The 22,324-nt window shown below is 35.1% G+C and overlaps 3 protein-coding genes across 4 annotated transcripts; 2 read left to right on the top strand and 1 right to left on the bottom strand.

The window, feature by feature from the left end:
* Positions 1,280–11,005, top strand: LOC109725642 (DNA topoisomerase 1 alpha-like). 2 transcript variants are annotated; one of them, XM_020254897.1, is made up of 16 exons: positions 1,280–1,329; positions 2,431–3,558; positions 4,331–4,525; positions 5,163–5,243; positions 5,440–5,499; positions 5,916–6,010; positions 6,360–6,516; positions 6,602–6,727; positions 7,227–7,307; positions 7,410–7,500; positions 7,904–8,058; positions 9,101–9,169; positions 9,540–9,629; positions 9,724–9,827; positions 9,911–10,079; positions 10,636–11,005. In XM_020254897.1, the coding sequence occupies exons 2-16, from the start codon at positions 2,443–2,445 to the stop codon at positions 10,702–10,704; spliced, it is 2,658 nt and encodes an 885-aa protein (XP_020110486.1). In that variant the 5' UTR covers positions 1,280–1,329; positions 2,431–2,442; the 3' UTR covers positions 10,705–11,005. The 2 variants fall into 2 exon arrangements, with proteins under 2 accessions (XP_020110486.1, XP_020110487.1); XM_020254898.1 differs by lacking the exons at positions 9,724–9,827; positions 9,911–10,079; positions 10,636–11,005 and having other exon boundaries at positions 9,076–9,169; positions 9,540–9,609.
* On the bottom strand, positions 14,900–18,861 carry LOC109725886 (RAP domain-containing protein, chloroplastic). The gene is made up of 3 exons (XM_020255283.1): positions 16,984–18,861; positions 16,790–16,872; positions 14,900–15,309 (listed from the first exon to the last, which is right to left on the bottom strand). The coding sequence occupies exons 1-3, from the start codon at positions 18,812–18,814 to the stop codon at positions 15,214–15,216; spliced, it is 2,010 nt and encodes a 669-aa protein (XP_020110872.1). The 5' UTR covers positions 18,815–18,861; the 3' UTR covers positions 14,900–15,213.
* On the top strand, positions 21,467–22,186 carry LOC109726029 (LOB domain-containing protein 6-like). The gene has a single exon (XM_020255460.1). It carries the CDS (start codon positions 21,506–21,508, stop codon positions 22,184–22,186), a length of 681 nt encoding a protein of 226 aa, XP_020111049.1. The 5' UTR covers positions 21,467–21,505.

Below are 22,324 nucleotides of genomic sequence, written 5' to 3'. Positions count from 1 at the left end.
ACGTCATTTTTTTTTCTTCAAAACGCTTCATAGGATTATTTTCCTACCAGCGTAGCATAGTTTAACTATGCTACGTTTTTAGAGGTATCCAAACGGGGCCTAACTGTTTTAAACAGTAATGATAAAATAGTTTTAGAGCGTGTTTGGTTTGTTTTTTTTTACCATGAAATCGGAATCGGAATAGGTGAATTCATTTGTGGGTGTTTGACATGCGGGAGTTCTATTCCGATTTTGATTTTCAAGTGGAATGGGAATCTCCAATTAGAGATGTCAATGGGTCGAATTCGGGGCGGATTTTTAATAACCCAAACCTGAATCCGACTCCAAACCCGAGACTTAATTAGATCCGGAATTCGAACCCGACGGATTTTAAAAATCTATATCCAAACCCGAACCGACCAAAAATCGAAACCCGAACCGAACCCGAATCCGAAAATTTGAACCCGAAACAATTATTTCTTTTTTCAATATTTCAAAATTATATATAAATCTAAAATTTAAAATACAAATTCAATATAACATCAAATTTTTATATATATATATATATATATTATATATATTATATATATTATATATATATATATTATATATATATATAATATATTATATAATACAAAATAAATTCGGGTTCGGTTCGGTCGGGTACAATCAAAATACATATCTGAATCCATATCCGTCGGATTTCTATTTTTTATATCCATCGGATATATCCATTTCATTCGGATTCGAGTTCGGATAAAATTTCGGATATTCATAGCCATTGACATCCCTACCCCCAATCACCTATTTTTCCAATCCGGCCTAGGAGACCGGATTGGAAGTTGAATCCGGACGGAATGGATATTTATTCGGATTAATTTTTTTGTAAAGAAAGAGGTCTAAAGTGTAAATTTTGAATCACAAAGAGGGCAATTTGAAGTTTACCCCCGCCCAAAAAAAAAAAAAAAAATCTATGGTAGAGAACAACTCCATATCGGGTTCACATCCGACCCATTTACGACCCGCCCAACCTAATTTGCCTTTTGGGTTATCGGGTTCACATCCGACCCGTTTACGACCCGCCCAAACCTAATTTGCTTTTTGGGTTATCCCGTACGTAATCCGCAAAGAGTCATTATTATTATATATATATATATATATACAACACACACAAAATAAAATAGAAAAAAAAATCCATTATTAAAAAAAAAAGGCGAAATTGAGGAGCCTAAATTTTTATCTCCCTCCCTCTCTCTACCCCCACTTCGCCTCGCCGCCTCCGCCTCCGCCGCCGCCGCCGCCGCAGCCGCTCCCTCCGCCGCGTCGTCGCCGCCGCAGCAGCAGCCTCCGGTGAGGTCTCTTGCTCTCAATCTCTCTCAATCGATGGTGAAATCACCTCCTCTCGCTGTCTCTATCTCTATGACTCTTATCTCGATCGATGTTGTGTCAATCGTATCCGAATCCCCCTTCGATTGCACTAATTGTTCCCGATCTTAAGTTCTAACGTTGTTGATTGCGCAAACGCGTGAGTTTTCTTGATCATTTTTTTTGGTTTGATTGGGCTTCTCTTTGAATTTTCGATGCTTCAATCTAAATTTTCTCTTTACAGCCCTAAATTTTTGGATTTCGTTCAGCTGATTGTAGGGATTTCTATAGCATTTATGTTCTAGATTGATGAATTGTTTGATTGGATTGTGATAGTTTGTTTATGGGGGTTGATGAACGATAAATTTGTGGTATTGTAGCATGTTTCGGAGTTCTAATGATTGAATTAGATGAGACACTACACTGCACAATCCAGTGAGAATAATAAGTCATCTCTGAATATCCACAATTATGCTATACTCGAAGAGAATTCTATATTTGCAAATGCATGGGGTTCTATGATGTTACAAGCAAGTAAAAATAACAAATGTCATTTTGCTCATTTTTTAGTAGGTTATAATCAAACTGATGAACAGTGGAAGAAATTGTTTATGGTAAATTTATCAGTATATTGTCTAGAGGATAAAATTTCTTATGTATAACTGTTTATTTGGGTTCTTCAATTCAAAGATATCAACTTTTATAGTTCAATTTTGTTGTGATCGATGAGCTTCTAGTTCAAACTTTCGAATATGGAGTACCGTGCATACGATCATGTTGCAATTCTCATTCCATGACTAGTAAACTTATGCGTTTAATGGTAGCTGAACCATCTTGGATAATCTCCACTTCCATGCCTAAAAGACTCTTTCTCCCTTCTAAAATGCCATGCGCTTTGAGCGGTGAATTATTTTAGTTTATCTAATTAAATATACTCAGACTTTTGTCTTAGTTGCAGTTTTTCATTTTAGAATGAATTTCTTGAAAGTAACATTCTCATTTGTGTTGCATTTCATCTCAATTTTAACTAATTTCATCGTCTTTGCGTGTGGAATTTGAATTATTTTTTGAATTTTTTAATGACAGCGGGGAAAAATAATGGCTGTTAATGGTTGTATCAGTCCGGTTCCTTATGACAACGATGAAGATGAAGATGGGCCTGCTATTTTTAAAAGGCCAAGCTCATCTAAAAATGGTCAGATAAACTCTTCTTTGAAGAAGCCCGCTTCTCAGAACCACTATAATTCCTCTTTGGGAAGGACTACTTCTAATAAACATTCTTCTAATGGCGAGAATTCAAACTCGCAAAAGAATAAGGCGATTTCTGCTGTGAAAATATCTAACCAAAACCCTAGGTCAACAAGCTTAGTTTCTAGAGCTTCGGTACCTGTTAGTAATGTAAAGAGCACACATCTACAAAGGCCTCATTCTGAAGCTGAAAATACAGATGATTCGGATGATGATAAACCATTAACTTATAGACTTAATTCAGCTTCGGCAGCGTCGCAAAAAAGCAATTCCATGCTTGTGGAAAGAGCAATTCTGGACAGTAAAAGTGAATTTTCATATGATTCTGATGATAATAGACCATTGAGTTCCAAATCTTTACCAGCTGTTACAGAGAAAGGTAGCAAGAAAGAGTATTCTGATGATTCAGAAGATGATAAACCTCTTCTTTCTAGACTTCCTTTGAAATCCACTTCAGCTTCTAAGGTTGCACCAAATGCTTCCATAAAGAAGGAAAGTAGTAGTGATCTAGGGTTCACAAAAGGCCTAAACAAGCGCCCACTTGGCGACTCTAATAGTTCGATTGGTCCTTCAATAAAGAAGCCAAAAATTTTTAATTCTTCAGCGTCTGTAAAGGTCAAGGATGAAGGCTCAGTGAAAGAGGAATTAAAAACAGAGGATGATGATGATGACATACCACTTTCTCAAAGGCTGAAAAATTCTCAATCTTCCGAAAGAAAACCATCTTCTAATAAGATAATAAAGAAACCGACCTCATCTTTCAAAAAAGATTGGAAGAAAATGAAGAAATCATTTAAAAATTCTCAATTCTCGAAGAGGTTAAAGGTCCCACCTGGCTCTGGTGGAGGAAAGAAATGGACTACTTTGGAGCACAATGGGGTTATTTTTCCTCCTCCGTATGCGCCTCATGGGGTCAAAATGCTCTACAATGGACAGCCTGTTGATTTAACTCCGGAACAAGAAGAGGTGAGTTTTGCAGTTCTCTCTGTGTTGCTTTAGGTCCGGCCATTTGTAAATAGATCTCCGAACTTAACTTTTTTACTTTTTGAATAGAGATCCCCTCAAGTATTACTACTTTTGATTTGAGATATTTTTGTTAGTTGAATTGACGATCTTATTAATTTTAATGGCCATTTTTATAAATTTAATGGCTTGACCTGCTTTTCAACTGATGGAATTGCTTATAGCGTTAACAAGTAATGGTTGATAGCTAATGGAGCCATTAATTTTTATGGGATTGCCAAATGAATTGATAGAAATAACTCAAATCAAAACAAAAGAAACTGGGTCTTTTTTCAAAATGACCTATAGTTAAGGGGTTTTTGAATACATTCGAACCTTCACTTTTCTTTCTTTTGTTTCTTGATGGATGATGCTCTTTCTTTTGATCTTTTGTTCTGTAGAACCTGTATGGCCAATGGAGTTTTATGTTGAAGTGCTGAGCTGTTCAAAGATGTACTGCTAACTTTTCATCAAAATCTCCCCTACAACTTACGGTTGTACGGAGGCAGAAGCTTCAAATTGGAGCTTCTGTATGTTGGATCTTAGAAGCTCAAGTTTTAGCTTCCCATAGCAGCAAAGGCTACGATCTATTTGTTAGCTAAATGCTTGGCCTCTTAGCTTCTACTTTTTGTAGTAGTGAAAATATGCTAGGAAGTCGGGGCAAACAGGATATTTTTTTCTTCTAGAAAGAGATATATCTTGAAAAACTCTTCTCAACTGCACTTTTCTTTTGCAGGTTGCAACAATGTTTGCTGTAATGAAAGACACCGATTACGCCACCAAGCCAAAATTTATAGAGAACTTTTGGAATGACTGGAGACAAATTCTGGGTAAAAATCATGTTATTAAGAAATTTGAGCTTTGTGATTTCACCCCAATCTATGAATGGCATCTCCGGGAGAAGGAGAAGAAGAAACAGATGAGTTCAGAGGTAAGTCACAATACGTCAACCACAACCTTGATCTATTATTGAGGTTTATGTGGTTACATGTCCGAAACTTCTTATTTTTGGTCATGTTAACTATACCGCTAGTGGTTGATGATGAAAGTTGTAGAACTTAAAGTACAGATACACTGATAAGTCAGTGGCAAGAACAATATGGCGGCTCATTTTCAACTCTTTTGTTGGTTAATCATCAATGTACTTTTTAGCTGTTATTGTGGTTATTTCACCAGCTCCTTTTCTTTTCATTGTTTGGGGAAGGAGCTATAGTTCATTCTTGTTATGCCAGCAAATTGCAAATGAAGCAACCCAAATGTCTTGACATTAAGTTCCTGGTGACAAATCGTAGTATCTATCATTAACACCATGCACTCAATTTGATGTCCAGTAGTTTGGCTGAGAATTTCTGAAAATACTCATCTCTGTCCATGAAGTCTCTATCTCTTGCTGTTACTTATGTTTTAAATGATTGTTAGAGTACGAGCTCATATTTAGTTTTTTTTTTTTTTTTTTTTTTTTTTTTGACTTTTCCTTGCTACCTGCTCTTTATTTTTCCTGACATGGTGTGCAACAGTTATGTCAAATCAACACTTATTTGGAATCTATAATTTTATTTTGCATATAGGAGAAGAAGGCCTTAAAGGAGGAGAAACTGAAGAAAGAGGAGAAGTACATGTGGGCTATTGTTGATGGCGTCAAAGAGAAGGTTACTTTGAATTAACTTTATTCAGGCTTCTTTTACCTTTTTGCTTGAATTTAGTTTAATGTTACTCATAGTCCGTGTTATAGTCTAACTTATTCTAGATTGTATTGGTTTCATTTTCATCTTGGATAATTAGTATAGATTAGTGAAATTTCCACGATGTATTATGCTGAAAACAGACTCATTACACCCTTTGCAGGTTGGCAATTTCCGAGTCGAACCGCCTGGGTTATTCCGAGGCCGTGGAGAGCATCCGAAGGTTTGAAATACAGTACTTATTAATTTGTGATAACAAGTCTAATATGGGAGATTAATAATATTTTATTTAATCATTTGGAGATTTTCACATATATACCCCTACAACATGATCCATTTGTATAGATACATACGTATCCCTGCGAAATCTGAATTTTCATATCTTCCCTTACAAACTTCTTACATATATGCCCTTCTATTTTTGAAAATTTCCCTCCTTAAAAACTCCCCATGAAATCAATAACTCGCCAGCTTAAGATCATTTTCTTTTCCTAAGAAACTGCACTTTCCAGTTGTCTATATGGAAATTCAATATATATATTTTAACAGATGGCTGTGAGGATATTAAAAAAAAAAAATCCTCCTAGCTATTGTACTTTTTCTGACTTTTGTTTTCTTTTGGCTTAAATCAAATGGTAGATGGGAAAACTGAAGCGACGAATTCGGCCAAGTGATATCACAATAAATATTGGAAAAGATGCTCCAATTCCAGAGTGTCCCATACTTGGTGAAAGGTACTGTATAATTAAAATGGAAGTTGGTAAAAATCTACAATATATAGCTGTTGGCCTATTTGGCCATGCTGGAGCTTCAATATAAGTCCTATATAAGATGAGCTGTTTGAAGAAGCACAAATGAAAAAATCCACCAGCTTCTGATTGCAACAAAAACAGAAGATGCAAATTGGAGCTTCTGCTTTTGGCGATCGAGAACTTATTTTGGCCTTTGCTCCACAACAGAAGATTCAGACTCTGTCAATCACGACCTGGTTCATGGAAGCGTGCATTTTGTGGAGTAGAGAAGTTTCTTTGGAAGCTAAGAAATAGAGGAACTATGAGCTTAGCTTTGGTCATATTTTTGCAGGTGGAAAGAAATAAAACACGACAATACTGTCACATGGCTAGCATTCTGGCCTGATCCAATAAATTCAAGGGAGTTCAAGTATGTGTTTTTGGCTGCGAGCAGCTCATTGAAAGGGCAAAGTGACAAAGAGAAATATGAGAAGGCTAGGCTATTGAAGGTAATTAACTGCAGTAATAAAACTTTGCTCGACTTTTGTTTAACTGTTGTAATTTGGTTCTTTTTTTCTACTACTCGTTCTGCAGGACTACATACATACTATTCGTGAAAATTATACAAGGGATTTTACCAGCAGAGATGCAACAAAGAGGCAGATAGCGGTGGCGACTTACCTTATTGATAAGCTTGCCCTTAGGGCGGGGAACGAAAAGGTTGTATATTCACTGTGCCTTTGATTCTGCTTAATTGTAATGTCTATCTTATTCTCGTGTCATTTGTCAGTCTCTTGTATGTTTGCTTCTTTCAAATGACTCGATGGACAATTCTATCCATGCTGAGATATCTGACAACGCAATACAAACCAGTTGTTTTACTGTTAAAGTAATACCTCCAAAAATGTGAACCGTCAGATATATCCCTTAAAAGTGCATTCTTACGAAACTAGCCTTGCCATAAGTTGGGGAGCTAGCCAATTCAAAGGCAAAGTAGATTTGCATTTGCCATTAATTGTATCTGAAATATGGAGTGTTCTTTGTAAGAACAAGGGAACATACTTAAGAAAAAGCTTTTCACGGGCATACATAAAAAAAAAAAGATTTAACGTGGGTATGTATGGCAGTAGATAATTTTCCATGGATATGTATATTCAACATTTCAACTTAAAAGTTTTTAGCAAGTTGTTAATGGACGTTATGGGTTGTTTCTCTGCAGGATGATGATGAGGCGGACACTGTTGGTTGCTGTACTCTGAAAGTGGAGAATGTTGTTTGTGTTCCTCCAAATAAGTTACAAGTAAACAAACTTCTCTGTATATGCTTTCTTGGAACAACCATTTAGTGGATATTGTAACACTTGCTTTTTCTTTCTTTTCATTTCCTTTTTAAAATTTTTCAGTTTGACTTCCTTGGTAAAGATTCAATCAGATATTTTAATACAGTGGAGGTCGAATTACCTGTATACAAAGCAATCGAGGAGTTCCGCACTGGTGAACATATATTTTCGCCTGTTTATTTTTTGCAAAATTTACATATATTCCCCTGCAAGATTTTCGATTTACATATATTATATCTGGGCTAAATCTGAACTTTCATTTATGCCCTTCAAAATCTTACTTTCTTACTATCTTTGTACTTAACAATAATATGCCTTTCTAGAAAACTTCATCTAATACAAAACCGACTTCTGCCATGAACTTGATGACCCTTAACTTACTATGTGTTATTTGAAAGAAACTTCAGTTTGTAGATTTATGAAGATTAGAACTTTACCAGGTATATACATAAATAGTAAATAAGATAGTTTTCCAGAAATGTATTGTGAAAGCCTCTCTTTTTTATTTGGTTCTTATGTGAGATTTTACTTTCTGATCATGGCTTGCAATTCATTAGCGAAGAAAAGCGATGGAAAAAGAAAAAGCATCGGGGATGATCTCTTTGATTTGCTTGATACAAGTAAACTTAATGCTCATCTGAAGGAACTTATGCCTGGTCTAACTGCAAAAGTGTTTCGTACTTATAATGCTTCCATTACTCTGGATAACATAGTAAGCTCGCTCTCTCTCTCTCTCGTCCTCGCATGCATTCATATTGTTTGATATCAATGTCTATTTGCGAGTTGACCATTCTTTTCCTTTTCTACTTGTAATTAGCTCGATTTAACTGTTGAACCATCCAAGATTCCCTTTTTCCCCTTTTTTTTAAAAATCTCAAAAAGAATAGAACAAACATCAAATTCTTGGGCTTGTCTGGCACTGTTGCCTTTTATTTTTGTTTTCTCAAACACAAATTGTATGCGATGGAGTTTGCAGGCAGATGGCACATAGATTGCAGCCATTGATGCAGCTTGTTTGAGTACCATAAAAAAAAAGATAAAAGATAAAAAAGAAAACACATTCTAGTAACTCTTTTTTACTTTGTATTTTTGGAAGAAGATACCATTCTGCTACAAAGAATGACAGAGCAGAGAAGTCCAATCGTCAGCATGTCCAAGTATATAGAATTTGCAAACGGACTGCAATGATACCGAGCGAGCCCTTACATTCGTTATACGTTCTGCTATTTGACAGCAGCTGCAGGCAACAGTATGCGTAGATGAAGCCAGATGGAAAAGCGATATCTGATTTGTGTTGAACCTCTTTATTTTTTTTCTCTTGTTTCCAGAGGAAAGATAAAAGCTCATAGTCCTATTACATATTGGTTGAATCCGGTTTTTGTGAGTTTCTTCTTGAGCCATAGGAGACGAAGTCCTATTGGGTCTCTTATTAAATATATCCTCAGTTGATTGGTTTGAGAAATACCTTTCCTTCAAGTGATTGCAGATGATATAATTAGTCAAGTAGTTCGTAAACTTGCTGTTTCAATTCATCACTGTTTCAGATGAGTTCAGTTCTCTGTTTAAAACTCAATTACTGTGTTTGTGTAACTTTACGCCTAGTTTATTCATACCCTTGTGTTTTACCATTATCGTCATGTGTAAAGATACAACCCTTGACGGTTATTACTCATTTAGCAAATAGATGCATAGTTGGTAAATAGATACTTAGAAATACATTCCTTGTCAGTTGAAATTGTGGCTTGTCATGGCAGTTGAACAAAGAAACCAAGGAAGGCACTCTCCCAGAAAAGATCGCTGTTTATCAGCATGCAAACAAAGAGGTAAGGACTCTTTGGCCTAACAAGTGCAAATTTAAATTTTTAGAGCCGTTTACATAAAATTCTCTTGCAAAATTATCTATTTACAGATATACCCCTGCAAAATCTAAAATTCTGATTTATGCTGTCTAGAAAACGTTAGTTTCTCATGCGTATCACCCTCGTATATACTAAAATACTCCTCCCATGAATTCCAGTCTTCCGAACTTAAAATAGCAGTATTTTTACAAGAAACTGCTCTCTTAAGTGATTTTTCAGGATACGTATGTAAAGCCACTAATTTTGTTATGCGATTTTTGATTCTTTTGGCTTGTACTCTTTTTAAAAACAGGTATTTTTTATTTTTTTGGGCTTGTACTCTTTTTAAAAACAGGTAGCTATAATATGCAACCATCAGCGCAGCGTCTCAAAGTCCCATGAATCCCAGATGTCTAAGTTGAATGAAAAAATCAACGACCTAAAGGTTTGTTTCATTTTAAGCATCCAACTAATTGAATTTATTGTTATTTTCTTGTCTAGCAATTATACCATACGCCTGTTTATTATAATGTTGATAGGCCCTCAGAGAGGAACTGAAGGTTGATTTGAGTAGGGCGAGGAAAGGGAAGCCTCCACTTAAAGACAAGGAAGGGACGCCAAAGAAGAACTTGTCACCTGACGCGTACTAAACTATTCTTTTGATTCAAAATTGGCTTTTGGAAATCAAAGAGAATGTGACTAAATCCCATACAAACTAACTTGCAGGATAGAGAAGAAGCTTTCTCAGACTGAAGTGAAAATAGAGAAGATGGAGATAGATAAAAAGATAAAAGAGGATTTAAAGACGGTGGCGCTGGGGACGTCTAAGATTAATTACCTCGATCCTAGAATTTCTGTTGCGTGGTGCAAGCGCCATGAAGTTCCCATCGAGAAGGTATTTTCGAAAAAGAACTATCACCTCCTTTCTCCTCCTGTCTCTTTTTGTGGTGAGAAATTGGAGACTTTGTTTTGGGCCGTTTGCTACCTTGAAAGTATCCGGCATCTTATCTACTGATCATGATTTAGAACTTCTAACATCCCCAGGAATCAAAATTTTATGAATTTTAGAGCCGTTTAAATGTCCACCAAACAAATGAAGAAATAGAAGTTTCTAGTTGGTGATATATTGCCACGACTTTGTTATATTATATGATTAGATATAGTCGCACCAGTCGTGTGAATTAACAAATAACACATAGTACGCCGCAACTAAGTTTGGTAACACTATGCTTTTCATTTTCCTCGATGCGTAGGAAAAATACCTGGAACCATGTGATATATGGTGTTTGGGCAAAACCGACACGCATTACAGATATCATAATCACCTTTGTACTCAATAGTTGGTGCTTTGATTTTAATTTTTCGCTATTCGTTTTTTTCTGGAGAATATTGCCTCGAGACTTGATCTTGCTTACCGGTTATCTGTTGCTTTTTTGGGGGTTGCTTTTTAGATATTCAACAAATCACTTCTTGCGAAATTCGCATGGGCGATGGACGTCGATCCTGGCTACAGATTTTGAAGCATTGTTTCTCAGCGAAAGCTGTGATTTTACTAACTCCGGGCAGCGAAACATGTCGGCCTTCCAGCTTTTCATTCTAAGTCCATTTCGAAATAGGAAACTATACCCCCACAGAAAGGAGAAAGGAATCTCAATTGTTGTAAGATTTGATATGTCTCTGTACTGATAAATAAGCAATGCTGCATTTATCCCTGCAGAGAGCTGCTCTCATTGTGTACAATTGATTCATATATAAGGAAAAGAAAATCTTGTTGTGACTGGATACATTTTTTATTTATAGACATTAAATCCACTTCAAAAACTGTTGTGTAAAATTGTTTTAGGACTTCATTGGTTACTGTAGTTGTATAATGTAACAGTTGAATTCAAATGTGGGCATTAGATGGTTATGTGCACTTAATTCATAGACTATCTTCTATCTATATTATTTTATTACATCTATGAAAAGAGAGTTTTTTAGCCACCTGTCAATCCCACTTCAATTCTCCTCAGCTCTCTCCCACTATTTAAACATGAAAATTATTACCTATACTGGGTTTATTAGCATATCACATAAACTAAACTAATTTTTTTTAATAATAAATAAATAAATACTAGTGTAGGTACCCGCGCGATCCTAATTAAGAAGAGAGAGAATTAGGCTCTACTAAGTAAGAGAATAATTACAGGTTCAGAGAGGGGAGGGGCCCACTTTTTTCATGAATTGCGGAGAGGGCTTGAAATCCATGAGGATTCATTATATTTTATAGATAGTAAAATCAAAGTTAATTATTTGAGAGATTCAATGTATATTATATGCAAAGCCTATATATAAAATAAAAAAAAACTTCAAATACCTCCTTGTGGTTTCACACTTTCTCACCTTAGTATCCTGTAGTTTAAAGTGTATCAAGTTAGTACTATGTGATTTCGCACTTTTACACTTCAGTACCATGTGGTTTAATATTTCGTTAAATTATATACAAAAAACTTCAGATACCTTACCTAGGTTTATCGAATATTCATTTTAGTACCCTTCAGTTTTAACTTTGTTACTGATTTAACGAAAAAAAAAAACCCCGAAATGGATAGTAAAAAGAGAAAAATAAAATCACAGGGTACTAACTTGATACAAAAATGAAACCACAGAGTAATAACTTAATACACTTTAAACCACAAGATACTAAAGCGAGAAAGTGCAAAACTACAGGATACTAACTTGATGCACTTTAAACCACAAGGTACTAAAGTGAGAAAGTGCAAAACCATAGGGAGGTATTTGAAGTTTTCCCTATAAAAAAAAGTATTGAGTTTGAATATTTTTTAATAGAGTTTAGAAATACGGTGTATAAGATATAGATATACACACAGTTCACAGAATAGTTCCTCCCTTGCATCCTAAATGCTCATTGATTTTTTATCTTTTTTCTCAAATTCTTTTTCACACATGATTTTATAAAAATAAGTTTATTTACTAATAAAAAATACTTTTAATTACTAATAGATCTTACATTTCTCTTATAATATTTATCTTCTTCTATTTTTTTAGCTAAATTTATTTATGTTTCTTTAAATATATTATTTCTTATTTTCATATTTATAATTTTATAAAATTATCTAATTAATAAGGAATGAATTTTCCTAACTTTTCTTTAAACAGATATTGTGATAAAATTGCTTCATTAAAAATCATTAATTATGTATTAATAGTTTTAATTATTTAATACTAATATTATTGGTCATTTACTACACATATAGAGAGAGAGAGAAAGAGAGTTATTTTGTAGGATGAATAAATAAAGATGGATCTACTAGACGTTAGGATTGTATAAGAGATAGAGAATCCCATCTTAGATTCTTAGTGGCAGTGCCACACTTTAGAAGCCCCGATTGGGGTTTAGGGTTTAGGGTTTAGGTTACACTGTAAATCAGCTCTAAAATATATATCAAACATAAATTTATATTATACAATAAATTATTTAAGTATTTTATATTATATTTTATTTTACAGCACTAATTATTANGAGGTGATTGGGGGATTCCCATTCCACTCGAGAATTGGAATCGGAATGGAACTCCCGCATATCAAACACCCACAAATGAATTCACCCATTCCGATTCCAATTTCAGGATGAAAAAGAAGCGAACCAAACACGCCCAAAGATGGATCTACTAGACGTTGGGATTGTATAAGAAATAGAGAATCCCATCTTAGATTCTTAGTGGCAGTGCCACACTTTGGAAGCCCCGATTGGCATCCTGTACTCCTGTTTTAATTACACTGTAAATCGGCTCTAAAATATATATCAAACATAAATTTATATTATACAATAAATTATTTAAGTATTTTATATTATATTTTATTTTACAGCACTAATTATTAAATATTTTATTAATCATTTAATATACTGTATGGTGCATGAAGTATTAGTATATATATATATACTAAATGCAAGAAAAGATTTATTGTTTCTTTTGAAACTATGAGTATATTATATTAAGCATTCTCTGCACCGAGTGTATATGTATACTGAGTGTATATGTGTACATATATCACATACTTCAAACCTTTAATAGAGATTTAAAAATCTAATTCATTAAATAGAATTTAAATTATTAACTTCGTAAGTCACATATGTTTAAATAAATTTTGATATCGAAACATTTATCATCTAATATAAGTTGCGGTATATAAAATGTTAATACATATCATGTGCACATAAGAATTTCTTCTTTTATTAATTAATTTTAATAAGATAAAGACATCTTTACCTTTTCGACAATTTGAAATAAGTTCTCAAATTTTAACTTTTTAATTTAAAAAACTATTTATCGAATAGTTTCCAAAACTGTTAAATTTGATTAAATTCTTAAATAAAATTGTTAAAATAATTTAACTCTTCAGATATTGAAAGTTAAGAAAATATTAATAAAAACATTATTTTCTGTATGTACATAAGAATACTTTAAAGNTAACAAGTACAGGGCCCGCGCTTCGCAGCGGGTAGATAAAATTTGAGTTAATTAAAATATAAAATTGTTAAAATAATTTAACTCTTCAGATATTGAAAGTTAAGAAAATATTAATAAAAACATTATTTTCTGTATGTACATAAGAATACTTTAAAGTTTTTTTAATTAATTATAATCTTTTAATCTTAAAATTTTAATAATTTTATATTTTAATTAACTGAAACACTATCTACCCGCTGCGAAGCGCGGGCCCTGTACTTGTTAGAATTAAAACTTGGTGTCTTTTTAAGAGAAACTTCCTTCTTTTATTCCCCTTCTTTTTTATTTCAATCAGGGAATTTAATAGATACCAATTACCCCTTATTTCATGATTTGATGATCAATATGAAAGTGGATTCAAGTTGCTTATTAAAAATTGAAGTGGTTGACCTCAAACAGAAAAAGGGGAAAAAAAAAAAAAAAAAAAAAAAAAAGGAAGAAGAAGAAAGGAGGAGAAGAAGTACTATAGAGGTCCAGAATCATATAAAGGCTAAAATGCAGTAACAGGACTATAAATACCTGCTTTTGCACTTCTCTATTCAAAAATCTATATTTCACGCTATCGAAATTTCAAGTTGATGCATTTAGCTCCCCACCCGTCAAGGTGTTTCATCGCTGCTTCGTCCATTTTTTATAATTTATACTAAAAATATCCTTATAAAAATGTATTAAAAAATTATTTTTTATAGAATAAAAAAGGATAATTTGGTCAGTTCGCCCTCTGCATTAACGCCATAACTCTTTGAAAATATTTCTCAAATTTGAAGAGGAAAAAATGTACATTTTTGAAAGTCGGTGAGAGAAAGTGAAAACGTAGGGGCAAAGTTTAAAAAAAAAAAAAAAGAATATTTATATGAGATTTTCTATATTTTAACCAAATATAAACTAATAGATGTGATGTATAATATTGAAAATTCTGTATATAGAAAACTGTAATTTTTGATAACCTATTCATATCAAGCTGTATCCAAAATTCAATAATCCCTCATTTGTGAATAGAGGGCTTATCTTTTGATGTTTTATTAGTGGATTGGTAGATTTGGGCAGAGTTGGGCTTTAAAGCAGAAGTTCTAATCTGAAGCTTTTGCTACGGCGACACTCTTTTACACAATCAACACTCTTTAGATGAACTAACTAAGAGGGTCCAAGCCGAAATGGTGTTCCTTTATATCCACTCCAGGTCATTTGAAACTCTCATACACTATTTTCGGATAAATTTCTAAACCTTTTTTGCACAACATGGACAAATATTACAGTTTTCGATACTCAATCAGTTTCCTGTTTTTGAGTTGGACACATATGATTTCAAACACTAGCATTGTTTTAGTTAGTCATATCGAATTCCTATTCGGTTAAGCATTATGCTTTAGCCGAGTCATTTTTATCTCTACCAAACGCAGGAACAAAGCATATCATAAAGAGAGCAGTTAACAATAAACAATGACTAAGTTCAGATAGTTGACAGAGAATGATTTGGAATAAGATCAAGCCAAAATTTCAAATCACCTGCTTAAAATTTCATGGTGGTGTTTCAACTGTATCGCGATCCGCGTCAATGCCGAGTATTCTCCTTAGATACTCCAATTGCTTGAAACCACCCTGCAACTCCTCCCACTGCGCAGGCAAAATGATGTTATAATTAAATCACAAATTCCTCAGCACTTTCGATGAAAATAGAGTTAGATTCAGAGAGTTTATGAAAGTGGTAAAGGCATAATCTCATGAAAAATGGCATAACTCAAATAGGTTCGCTCGCTATAGCGTCGGAAGGTGTTGTTCTGGAATAACCTAGAACTACTATTCCAGCTAACCCTTGGAATTCCATTATCGGTAAGGGCTGTTTGGATGCTAGAACAACTCGTACATCACATCTCCTCTATCCCACTCACGGCCTATTTGCCGAATACTGAGTAGCGTGGAAAGTGGTCTAAAAGTTGAGCTCAACAAGCGACTTATCCTGATTTTTCAGGATAGGATAAATCACCTCAGAGTTTGAAGACACGACTTACGTTACGATGGACTAAACTCAAACTCCTATGCAGTAATCGCCAAAGGAAGCTCCTACCAAACACAAGTTATTAACGTATAGCTTGTCACGACATCCAAACAGGCTCAGATACAAGTAGACCTGTAACTGCTACAATTATCGCACATAGACTAATAAAACTTCTCCTCAAATCAAAGCGTGCATAGAATAGATAGAAAATGAATTTCTTTTCTGGAGTGCATTTGTCACTATAGTTTTGTAGCCTGAGATAACTATATATGCAAAGGTATAGAATCTTTAAGAAACCAATAAAAAAAGGATCAACTCCATTTCTTTAGTTTTAGTTATAGTTATTCTCTTTTTATATTATTATATTTCACCAGTATCTGCAGATAGAAATAAAATTTAACCTTATATACAACAAAAGAACAGATCGAAATTTTAGGCGGATAGGTAAACTTATGAAAAGAACATTTGCAACATTAAAGTTTTCGCTGTTACTTCTTCAACTTGGCCTGAAAGATCAAGCTTGAATTTCCCACATAGTTCAGTAAAATTTCAAAAGTTTGCAAATTCTTTTTTTTTTCCTGCACTTTTAACTAGCAAGAAGAAAAAGTATAATGATTATCATGCAACTATAGATTGGTTATTTCATATTTTCAGTTGTAGCAATTAGTAAATAGATGCAGTAAGTATGAAATATATTCTAGGCTAAATTACATAAAACACTCATGTCAAAATCCGATTTTTCACTTTCCCCCCTGTCATTTAAAACCCGACACTTTCCGCCCTTGTAAAATGAAAAATGTTCACTTCGCCCCCTGTCGTTAGTAAACCGTTAGGATTCCTTTTATAAAATATTATTATATATTTTTTATGCCAAAAATGCCTCAACCTTCTCTCCTGTGAACATTGTAAGGGGCAAAATGGTGAGGGGCAAAATGATCATTTTATCATCACAGTTCACACTGTACCCCTATGTGAGTATTTTTTATTTTATAAGGGGGCAAAGTGTAGGTTTTTAAATGACAGAGGGGGGGAAAGTGAAAAATCGGGTTTTGACAGGGAGATTTTCCGTAATTTAGCCTATATTCTATTATGAATTACCTCTTGGAGAGACAAAGAGACAAGCTTCCACCCCACAGCGGTAATGAAACGCCGCTTTAGCATCGTGTGCCCTAGAGGCGTACCTATTGAACCAACAACACGAGTTCCCAATGAATAAACTACTAATTTGAGCAAAATAAGACATACACACATAATGCAACTATAGGATCATTATAAAAAAAAATAATGCATACCCAAATTCCTCGAGAAATGTGTTGGTCCATCAATCTCAAATGCGAGCCTTCGATCGACCACAACGGCATCAACTGTATACCCCTCGATTGCATACTCTCTGACCCACTCAAGCCCCGTGCTAACTAAAAGCCTTCCAACCTCTTTTTGAAACGAAGAAGTGGTTTTCTGATTAAATCTCTTCGTCTTTCCTGTTCTCGATATTTTTTCTTCTAGATCACTCTTTAATGATAAACCAAGATGAGGATACTCAATTTTCAGGCATTGGTTCACAATATAAATTTGCGAGACAAACATGATATCTTCTCTATATTGCTCCGAGATCCTTTGCTCTTCAAATTCGCTTAGAGTAGTCCACACTAGAGAGAAGAACCGACGATCCATTTGCCCTAGAACAGCATACGACCAAGCTATATTCCCCAGCTGATCCCTACTAAAGTTTAGAATACCTTCCGTTGTTTCGGGATCGCCGCTCATGTCATCTTCCTCATTCGAACTCTCTCTTATGCAGCATTTGAGGCCTGACCTGTCCTTGAAAGCAACATCGAGAGCATCGAGTAAAGGAACGGGACACTCATTTAACGATGCAAAACCCCACAACAACTGAGCAATCTCTTGCTCCCTGAAAGTGCGGACTAACTGGGCTGCTCTCTCAGCCAAGCCCGCGAAAAGCTGCGGGGCTGCGTGCCGCATCGATGCGAATGCTCCCGCCACGTTCGCCACATTCTGTGCATTGAATTCGTCAATCTTGGTCGCCGCCACCTCCGCAATCCGGTCCATCTCTGACAAATAAAGAAGCTCGCCGCCGATTTTCGACAGTGCCCACGTAATGTTCGACACGCCTTGGGCCGAGCAATCGGGCAGAGCGTTCATCGCTATACCGACGAGCATCGACATCTCCCTCTGCCTAGCAAACGCCAACCTTCCAGACCTAGTCATCGAGACCTTCTCCATGTTCTTGGCTATACGGTGGAGAGCGGTGGCAATGTTCAACGGCGTGAGCGGCGAAGGGCTGAGTCCTTTGGCCACGGCCGCGACCGTCTCGGCCGCCACTTCTAGCACTTCTTCGGCCGTTTGCGAATCAACAATCTCTTTATTTAGAGAAATCTCCTTCTTCCGATCAGTGGGTCCTGATAATTGCGACAGTTTCTCGACAAACACCGCTCTCGATCTCTTGGACTTTTCGTCGAACACCCCATCTGCGAATTGAGCTATCCTACTCTTGAGCTCACCATACTTATTCTCATGCTCCAAACTCAATTCACTGAGCTCTACATCATCAATATCATCAAATACCTCTTCCAGAATCTCTTCTTCTCTACTAACCCTGTCCTTTTTACTCCCTTTGATCATATCACTACTCTTCTTCTTCTTCTTCTTGTCCTTCGTTTTCTTCGAACTCACGATCCGCTCCATCGAGCGACTCAAACCCCTCGATTCTATGCTGCGCAGCGCAACTCTCCTCGCCCTCACACACCAATCCATGGTGTCGGTTTCATCGAGCAACCTCGACTTCTCCGGGAGCTTCTTCTTCTTCTTCTTCGTATTATTATTAGTAGTAGAATCATTGGATTGGGAGGGTTTGATCTCGCCCAAGAACTCCAATTCCCACTGAGGAGTGAGCTCCTTTTGATCCGCAACACCATTTTCATCTACCAAACGGGTGTTTAATCCGCAAGAACAGATTTTTTTGCTTGGAAACTTGATTTTGGGGTTGGGATTAGAAAACCCAGAGCGGAATTTTGGGATTGAGGAGATTTTGATGGATTTTGAGGGGAGATTTAACAGGGGAAAGCTTGTTTTCGCCATGATTGGGGAGAAATGGAGCTCCATTTTGGGGTGCGCGCTCAAACAAAAGAGGAGAAAAAAAAAAAAAAGGAAAAGAAAAGAAAGAAATATAAGATAAAACTCATGGAGACCCCTCAGCTATAAAAGTATTTTGAAATCGACCCCCTCAATTTTATTTTATTTCTTTTTAGGCCAATTTGTATAAAAAATTCACTAGTTTTGCGTTTTTGCAAAAGTAGGTCACTTTTATCGATTTTGCAGATTCGGACCGAATTTTTAGCAAATTTACCAAAATATTCTTATAAAAATCGAAAAAGATAGCACTCTTTTGCAAAAACTCAAAACTAGTAGATTTTTTTTATACAAATTGGCCCTTTTTTTATTATTTTTATTTGGGATAATATCTAATATACCCTCCAAAACATCAATAATAATGCCCAATATGCGCTTAGTTGACAAAATTGCCCTTGTTGATTTTCAGAAATCCGGCATGAAATTTGGTGCATAGAAGGGTATTTTGGTAATTTTGAATATATTTGAAATTTTGACTAGTAACCAGGAGTAAATGAGGGAAAAGCCATGAATATGTTTTGGATAAAAATAAATTCAGAAAATAAAATTACTACTTTTTTAACAAATTTTTTTAAAAAAATTTCTCACAAAAACTACTTAATTTTGAAACCAAACGAACGAACGAAAATTTTTTTTTTCAGCGAGAAAATTATTTATAGAATATTTTTTTAGAAAACCAAACATAAGTTATATAACAAAAATAGTCTCGAGTACATACATGAGAGAAAATGTTAAATATAAAATATTATTCTGCATTATTTAACAAATTGAAATGTCACAACTAATCCAATTAAAAAAATTTAGAGCTAATTTAAATAAAGGGAGAATGAGAAACAAATCTTAATATTTTCACTCATTTAATGAAATAATTAATGTACTTATGTATACTAGGTTGGCTTTATTAATTTCACTCTCCCACTAAACAAATAACATTTCAACATACACTGCATCCAACACAAGACAGAAAAATAATTTCTCCATAATTTATTTTAGTCCAGAGAATTAGTTTTGATTAAAATATTTAGCTGAGTTTAGATGAAAAGTCATTTTTCTGAAGTGATTTTGTAGAATTATTTTCTGATTTTAGGTCTCTATTCTTAGAAAATTCAATTTGAAAATCAAAATCATATTATGAAAAAAATGTTACCAAATGCTTTGTTAAAAAAAATTACTGAAGATCTTAAAATTACCCACCCTCTTACATCCTATATATATATATAGAGAGAGAGAGAGAGAGAGTTGAGCTCATATACTTTTAAAAGTACAAAAGTATTTGTGCTTGTGACCTTTTAACCGTCAGATCATCTCAAAATCCGTGCAGCACTATAAACGATATTTCCTGTTAAGTCCTCTTTATTAATACTGTACGAATCTTGAAAAAATACGACAACTAAAAAGTCACAAGCACGTTAAGCTTATAAGCTTAATTATAATAAAAGTATAGGAGCTCATCTTTTTTTTTTCTTTTTTTTTCTTTTTTTTGTAAGAGATAGGTACCACGCTACCCGCTTCGTTTATTTCATTTAGAAATAAACTTAGCGAGAAATGTGAATCAACTGGGATTCGAACTTGGATCTCGAATATCAACCACCAAATCCTTTGCTACTTGCTCTAGGGATGGTCGGTGAGCTCATCTTTCTTTCTCTCTCTATATATATATATTCCTTCTTCAAGTACCCTCTCTCTCTCTCTCTCTCTATATATATATATATATATATATATCCTGAAAATAGGAGAGAGAAAAGGTGGTCAGAGAAAACTACAAGGGAGTTGGGATCAGAGAACAAGTAGGTAAAAACAAAAAAAAAAAAGTTCCTTATATATATATATATATATATATATATATATTATATTATATATATATATATATGACAAATTACTAATTAGATTTCAAATTGTGTTTTAATCTCTCTCATTGATGGAATGAGGAAGTTTTTTTAACATTATTTTTAGAATTTTTTTTTTTATTTCTTTGTTTTTTTTGGTTTTGCTTTCTGATCTAATGTGACAGTTTTCAATCTCTATCTCTCTCTCTCCCCCACTATGCATATTCAAATATTATGATATTATTACAATATTTTGAGTTAATTAGGACTTTGGTACTAAGTTAAGTTTGATCTCAATTTGAAATATAGTCTCATAAGTTTAGTTGGATAAAAATGTTGGGTGATTCCCTCAACTATAACTTTTTTAATTGGAAGCACCCTCAATTTTTGATTTTTTTTTCTTTTCAGAATTGGGTGATTTTGGCTAAATAAATTGAGAATATTACTAAATTAATCAATAATTTTATCAAGTTTCACACTTTAAACTTCATACTTTACTATCAAACCTTTTAATTTGTTTGATTTGAGGCCATCAACGCGCGGCAGTTTGACTTAAAAATTCATACAGATTTAATTTGTATACTAAATATAATTTTTTGTAACTACAAATTCATTAAAGTAATTATTAGTTTAATTTTTAAAGTTAAAGTGCTGTTAACTGGTTCAAATCAAATAAATTAAAAGATTGGATAGTAAAATTAAATTTTTAGAAGTTTGGATAGATGATTCAGATCTATATAATTTAGATACATTGTATATATTTTTATCATAAAAAAGGAGAAGTGTATGAAGATTCCTCAACTATAACTTTTTTTTTATTGAGATTGCAAAGGGACAAATGGCGAATGAGGCCGCCGCCAACTCAGCATTAGCAGGTGGCGTCGCCGCGGCTGCTGGCCGGCCGGCCATCGTCCATCCGTGCACTGCTTGCAGGCAGCTGCGCAGGGGGTGCCGTCCGGGCTGCGTGTTCGCGCCGTGCTTCCCGCCGAGCCAGCCGAACCGCTTCGCGATCGTCCGACGCGTCTATGGCGTCGGCAACGTCCAAAGGCTCCTCGAGGAGCTCCCACCGGAGCGCCGGCCTGCGGCCACCGACTCGCTCGCCTACGAGGCCTCCATGCAGCTCCGCGACCGCGTGTTCGGGGCCGCGGGGGTCGTCTCGCTCTACGAACACCGCCTTCACAGCCTGCAGCTAGAGCTCTTATGCGCCAGAGCTGAGCTATCAACATATGAGTGTTCGAATCGCAACGACGCAAATAGAGTGCCCCAGATAACAAATCAAAAGTTTTCTAAAGTTTGCGGTGGCCGCGGAGGTGGTTGGGGTGATGGGTGGTATGAAGCTATGAGGGTTGAGGGTTGTGTGAGTGAGGCCAAAATCGCGGAGAGGTTAGCGGCAGCGACCGACGCGGCCGTCGTGAGTATCAGGCCGGTGGAGGATCGAATAGCGGCGACAATGACGGCGACAGCGGTGGCGAAGAGCTCAAATCAGATTGAGGATGCAGCAAATAATCAAATAATATAAAGTTCGTTTCAAGTGAACGGCGCACTAATAACACTAATAATGTTAGAATGTTCCAGAATGTATTCCAAGTCTTAATGCAAATGAATTAAATAAACTGCAGGTAGAGTTAAGCTTTCTATATTTAATTTGTTAGTACAT

The sequence above is a fragment of the Ananas comosus genome, linkage group 20 (genome assembly GCF_001540865.1).
Source record: "Ananas comosus cultivar F153 linkage group 20, ASM154086v1, whole genome shotgun sequence".
Taxonomy (NCBI): domain Eukaryota; kingdom Viridiplantae; phylum Streptophyta; class Magnoliopsida; order Poales; family Bromeliaceae; genus Ananas; species Ananas comosus.
This window is presented reverse-complemented; position numbering and strand designations above follow the sequence as displayed.

What these genes read in the sequence shown, in the direction of transcription:
- LOC109725642 (XM_020254897.1), top strand. Translation starts at nt 2,443, where the DNA reads ATGGCTGTTAATGGTTGTATCAGTCCGGTTCCTTATGACAACGATGAA. An exon ending in TTGATGGCGTCAAAGAGAAG is followed by an intron (nt 5,244 to 5,439) that starts GTTACTTTGAAT and finishes CACCCTTTGCAG; the next exon opens with GTTGGCAATTTCCGAGTCGA. An exon ending in AAAAAATCAACGACCTAAAG is followed by an intron (nt 9,630 to 9,723) that starts GTTTGTTTCATT and finishes TAATGTTGATAG; the next exon opens with GCCCTCAGAGAGGAACTGAA.
- LOC109725886 (XM_020255283.1), bottom strand. Translation starts at nt 18,814, where the DNA reads ATGGAGCTCCATTTCTCCCCAATCATGGCGAAAACAAGCTTTCCCCTG. An exon ending in ACATTTCTCGAGGAATTTGG is followed by an intron (nt 16,873 to 16,983) that starts GTATGCATTATT and finishes TTGGTTCAATAG; the next exon opens with GTACGCCTCTAGGGCACACG. An exon ending in TCTCTTTGTCTCTCCAAGAG is followed by an intron (nt 15,310 to 16,789) that starts GTAATTCATAAT and finishes TTGCCTGCGCAG; the next exon opens with TGGGAGGAGTTGCAGGGTGG.
- LOC109726029 (XM_020255460.1), top strand. Translation starts at nt 21,506, where the DNA reads ATGGCGAATGAGGCCGCCGCCAACTCAGCATTAGCAGGTGGCGTCGCC.